We start from the raw sequence: 5,520 nt of genomic DNA, 5'->3' as shown, positions 1-5,520 counted from the left end.
TGTTCAAGTACGACAGAGAATGCCAGCTCAGCTCAACTTTGCTTTGAGGAGTGTCCACCTTGGTCTTCTTCGGTTTCTATAACAAAATGCCATAGATGGATTGGCTTAAACAATAGAAGTTTATTTTCTACCAGTTCTGGACCAAAGAGGTCTCAGATCAGGGTGTCGGCATGATCAGTTTCTGGGGAGAGCTCGTTTCCTTGTTCATAGACAACTGCCTTCTAGCCATGTGCTCACACGGCCTGTTTTGGATGCGTTACAGAAAGAGTGAGCTCCTTTGTCTCTTCTTATAAGGACACCAATTCTATTGGATCAGGGCCCCACCCTTATGACCTCATTTAACCGTAATTTTCTCTTTATAGACCCTATTCCCAATACAGCCGGAATGGGAGTCAAGGCTTCAACATACAAATTTTAGAAGGACACAATTCAGTCCATAAAGGTGTCTTTTTAAAAATGTTTATGTATTTTGAGAGAGAGAGATAGAAAGGGAGCAGGGGAAAGGCAGAGAAAGAGAGAGAGAGAGAGAGAGAGAGAGAGAATCCCAAGCAGGCTCTGCACCAACAGCATGGAGCCTGATGTGGGGCTTGAACTCACACACTGTGAAACATGACCTGAGTGGAAATAAAGAGTCGGACGCTTAATTGACTAAGCCACCAGGCACCCCCTCCCCTAAGATATTCTTAAAGACACTTTTCTGGGCGCCTGGGTGGCTCAGTCAGTTAAGCGTTCGACTCTTGATTTGGGCTCAGGTCATGATCTCACAGTTGTGAGTTCGAGCCCTGTTTCGGGCTCTCTGCTGACATCTCATTGCCTGGGGTCTGCTTTGGATACTGTGCCTCCTTCTCTCTCTGCTCTGCTCCTAGTCGAGCCCTGTCTCTGTCTCTCAGAAATAAATAAACATTAAAAAAGAAAGTTAAAAAAAATATCTTGGGTGACTTCGTCTGGGTTACTGTTTTTGAACATCATTAGTTTTGATTATTTCAATGAGAACAACTTGATTGGCCTCAACTATTAATGTAAGAGATGGGAAAGAAGCCAGACAAGAAAAGAAATGAAGTGGAGAATTCTTATTCTGCAGATAGGCGCCTATTCTTATTCCTCTATTCATTTGGAAAGGGACATAATGGTCTCTAAGCTTCCCCAGTTTCAACCAAGACCATTCTCATTTGTTTCATTAGATATCAGCATTATGCAGAAAACTTGTATGAATAAAGTATGAAAAATTACTTAAAAAAATAGTTTGAAATCCATGGGTTCAGAAAAGGAATCGGCAGAATGTTCCTTCTGTGGCTACCTGTATTTGTAATTATAATTTTATTGGCAAAGGAGTGCACCTATTTGTTCACGCAGTGTCTATGACTGCTTTTGTTAGCAGGGCAAATGTGAGTGCTTGTGACAGGGACCATGTGTGACCCGTAAGCTTAAAATATTCACCGTCTGGCTGACGGTATTTGCGGACCGCCAGTCCAGAGAGATGGTCTACTTTTGAAATCCACATGATTAGCTCCCTCATTAACTTCTTTTTTTATATAAATTTTTAAATTATTTATTTATTTATTATTGACACAGAGAGAAACAGCATGAGTAGGGGAGGGGCAGAGAGAGAGGGAGACACAGAATCCGAAGCAGGCTCCAGGCTCTGAGCTAGCTGTCAGCACAGAGCCCGATGCGGGGCTTGAACCCACGAACTGCGAGATCATGACCTAAGCCGAAGTCGGACGCTTAACCGACTGAGCCACCCAGACGCCGTGCTCCCTCATTAACTTCAAGTCTTGTTCTTCAGGTCTCAGAAGCATCTCTTGACCCCACGGGCTAGGCCAAGTGGTCCTCTAATGCGCCTCCGTGGTTACCTGTGCTTATTCCTACCTGTCGCATTCTCGTATTGCATGTTCTGTAAATGGTCCTTTACTTGGTTCGTTTGTATTTGTGAATAGAAGTGGCTTGAATGCAGTGGGAATGTCAAGGCTTATTCTCTACTGTATCTCCAGTATCTGTCATAGGGTCTGGAACACAGTATTTAGTATGTGTTGAATGAATGAATGAATGAATGAGAAATGCATTCAGTGTTCAATTCAGCAAGTATTCGTTAAGTACTTATTACATACCAGACACTTGTGAAACCCTAAGGACACAGTAGGAAGAAGAAAAGAGAAAACATTGCCCTTGTCGAGTTTACGTTAAAGTAGGGAAAGTGAATCACAAAGAAGTTGAGACAGTTTTTAAAAATAGATGTTTGTGGGGCGCCTGGGTGGCTCAATCAGTTAAGCGTCTGGCTTTGGTTCAGGTCACGATCTCATGGCTCATGAGTTCGAGCCCCACCGTGGGCTCTGTGTCGACAGCTCAGAGCCTGGAGCCTGCTTCGGATTCTGTGTCTCCCTCCCTCTCTGCCCCTCCCCTGCTCGTTCTCTGTCTCTCTCAAAGATAAAGATTTAAAAAAATTAGATGTTTGTTTATGATAATTACTAAGGAGAAAAAAAATAAAACCAGGAAGGGCCATACGAAAGGTTGGTGTTGGGGGTGTGGGAGGGGTTGAATTAAAACTTTAGATAAGGTTGGCGAGAAAAGTACAACTGGGAAAGTAGGTAACCTTGGAGGACAGACCTGAAGGTTGTGATCAATACACATAATAAGAGTTTAAATATCCTGTGAGTAGGAGGGGAATAGAAATTCTTGTCAAAGTTCATAAATAATAAAAGTAAAACTGATGAATCACTGACGTAGTTGGTAACGGTTTATTGTGCATACACCAAAAAGTTTGCAGACCAGATCACTCAAACCAAAGCCTGGAACGAGGCCCCCGAGCGCATCGTTCTAAAGCAGCTTACGTAGGGAGAAGGCGGTGACTTCCTCACAGCCACTGGTTCTAATAATAATAAAATTTCCTTGAATGATAGGGGATTGGTCAGTGGTTCTCTCACATTAACCTTGGGAAAGTTTAAGTTTGGCTTCTGATTTCCAGGGGCCATAGGCAAGAAATGACCCAGGTCGTTAGAAAATAAGCTGAGTTAAGCTTTGTAGGAGCAAACTTGTTGTGTCTGCCCGGGGAAGTTTTGAGGCTGGACTCTTTTTTATTTTAATAATTTCACCCCTTTGGGTCATTCTTTGAGCAGGCGGGGAGCATGACCCGCCAGGACAGTGTTATCTTGGTGACTACCGTTGATAGAGTCAGGCCCACGAACCACATGGTTGATGTTTCAGTTCAGTTGTCAGGTCAGAGATCGTGTAGTCACTGTCTTCATCAGTTCTGTGGTTATCAACTGATTTCATCCAGTTGTCTGGTCCTGATGGGTACCATATGGCGTTTGAGTGGCTGCTGACAGGCATTTAAAACCCTCAAGAGTCGACAGTGCACTACGGGGTGAATGTGAGTGTAAGGACGACAGTAGTCAGGGATCGACATCTCTCCCAGGGCAGAGGTTCCCAGGGGCCAAGATTTAACCAATTAAATAACTCCAGTGTGTTACAGTTTTTTTTTTAATGTTTGTTTATTTTGAGAGAGAGTAAAGCATGAGCAGGGGAGGGGTAGAGAGAAAAGGAGAGACAGAATCCCAAGCAGGCTCCACGCTGTCAGCACAGAGCCCAGTGCCGGGCCCGACCTCGGGAACCATGAGATCACGACCTGAGCTGAAATCAGGAGTGGGATGCTTAACTGACTGAGCCACCTACGTACCCTGTGTGTTATAATTTTTTGTCGAGTTTATTTATTTTGATCGAGTGACAGAGCAAGCGAGCTCGGAGGAGGGGCAGAGAGAGAGGGAGACAGAATCCCAAGCAGGCTCCACACCCAGTGCTTGACCTCATGATTATGGGATCACCACCTGAGGCAGCATCAGGAGTGAGCCGCTTACTGGACTGAGCCACCCAGGCCCCTTTGCACTGTAACTGTTGAAACGTTACCTACATGCAGGCAGCGCACACGGAGCTGTACGGTTCCATGGGGCAAGCCGACCGCGAGGACGGTTTAGTTCCGGAGGCAGGGGTGCGGGTGTGCTTCCACCCCAGTCATGAGTAATCAGCTCATTTCATTCGAGACATTTCTATGGAAACCAAAGAACACAAAGGTTCCTGGTTGGAGCAAACTATCAGTTCAGTTTCCGAGTTTGGAGGGCAGCCAGTCGGAACCGTTTCTAGATGTCAGGCTCAAACCATCCTCAGGTGGAGCGAGGGCAGGCGGTGGCAATCTGACCCATTTCCCTGGTCTGCAGAGTGGCTGTCCTGGTGATCCTTCTAATGGCCGCACAGCAGGCAGCATGCAGACTGTCCACACGTGAGCTCTTGTGATTTCTCTGAGGTTTGTATCAGGCTGTCCAGCTTCAGCGTGCACGTGAGAGGAAAAAACTAAAACTGACGGGAGTAAATTGGAAATAACTAGTTTGAGGGGTGCTAGCCAAACGTAAAAGGAATTCAGGATCCCGTCCATCTTACAGGTAGACAACAAAAACCTCAAACACAATAAATAAATAGCATTAGAATCTGGTGCCCACAAAGGTGTTGTGCTGAAATATAATTTTTCTCTCTGTAATCATCCCCGTTTCTGTCAAAGATAACCACAGTGAGACTGATTTGTTTGCAAATTAAATCTAGTTTCACTAAACTGGGCAGGCCGTGAGAATAGTGATTTTGACCACACAGGCTTTTTAAAATCTGCTCTGCTGTAATTCTTCATAAGGAGTCTCAGATTAGACTTGCAAAAGCCTCTGGGCAAGGAAGCCAAGTAAAGCCCTTGTCTTCTTGTGTCCTGTATAAGAACGGATTCTTACTGAACTTATGCAAATACATGTATTGTCGTGAAAAAATGAGAACATTTAACAAAAGTTTCTGAATTCTGGAGGGATCCGGTAGGAAGGAAAAGATAAGTGTTTCACTTTTGTGGCAACGATGCCCTTTACCAGATTGGTATAAGTTATAACTTATATGACTTTTATAAGTAACTTATAACTTTTATAACTCACAAAAGAAGAGGAAAAGGGAAGGGCTCTATGGACTCAGACCAAGATTGCAGTGACTTAGCTAAAAATGCCCCCTTGAAGGTTGGAATTATCTGGAAATATGGGACCATTATGGTGCCTCACTTAGGAACACAAGGAGAAAATTGAAATAAACCAGTACTCCCTGCACACCTGCTCCTTGTGTGGCCAGACCGAGCTGAAAACATGGGTGACGTGGCACTGTGGTTTGGGCATGCAGACAGTTACTGGTGGTGTCTGGCTCTTCGAGGGCACAGCGAAGTCGGCCCTCAGAACATTGAAGGAGCTGAAAGACCAGTAGGAGCTCTACCACGTGAAACATTGCTGGCCTGTAATACATGGCTTAATTTTTGTAAGAAAATTACAGTAAAACCTTGGATTGCGAGTCACTTGTTCTGCGACTGTTTCGCAAGATGAGCAAACATTTCTAATACATTTTAACCTGATAAAGCAGTGACGTCTGGCAATATGAGTAGCGTGTGATGCTGAGCATCATGTGATCACAAACTGAGCCAATGGTTCTTGAAATTCACGTTGACATGCACGTGCT

At 44.5% G+C, this 5,520-nt stretch overlaps 1 protein-coding gene across 1 annotated transcript; it reads left to right on the top strand.

Annotated features, from left to right (window-relative positions):
* The first annotated feature begins 4,982 nt into the window (after positions 1–4,982).
* LOC120224716 (60S ribosomal protein L37a-like) lies at positions 4,983–5,271 on the top strand. The gene is given in 3 exon segments (XM_039222973.1): positions 4,983–5,058; positions 5,061–5,084; positions 5,087–5,271. Coding segments are annotated over 3 exon segments (285 nt in total).
* Positions 5,272–5,520: the final 249 nt, after the last annotated feature.

The sequence above is a fragment of the Hyaena hyaena genome, unplaced genomic scaffold (assembly GCF_003009895.1).
Source record: "Hyaena hyaena isolate Hyena2069 unplaced genomic scaffold, ASM300989v1 scaffold_1230, whole genome shotgun sequence".
NCBI classification, from domain to species: Eukaryota; Metazoa; Chordata; class Mammalia; order Carnivora; family Hyaenidae; genus Hyaena; species Hyaena hyaena.
Note: the sequence above shows the minus strand (reverse complement) of the source record. Positions and strands in the feature narration are given on the sequence as shown.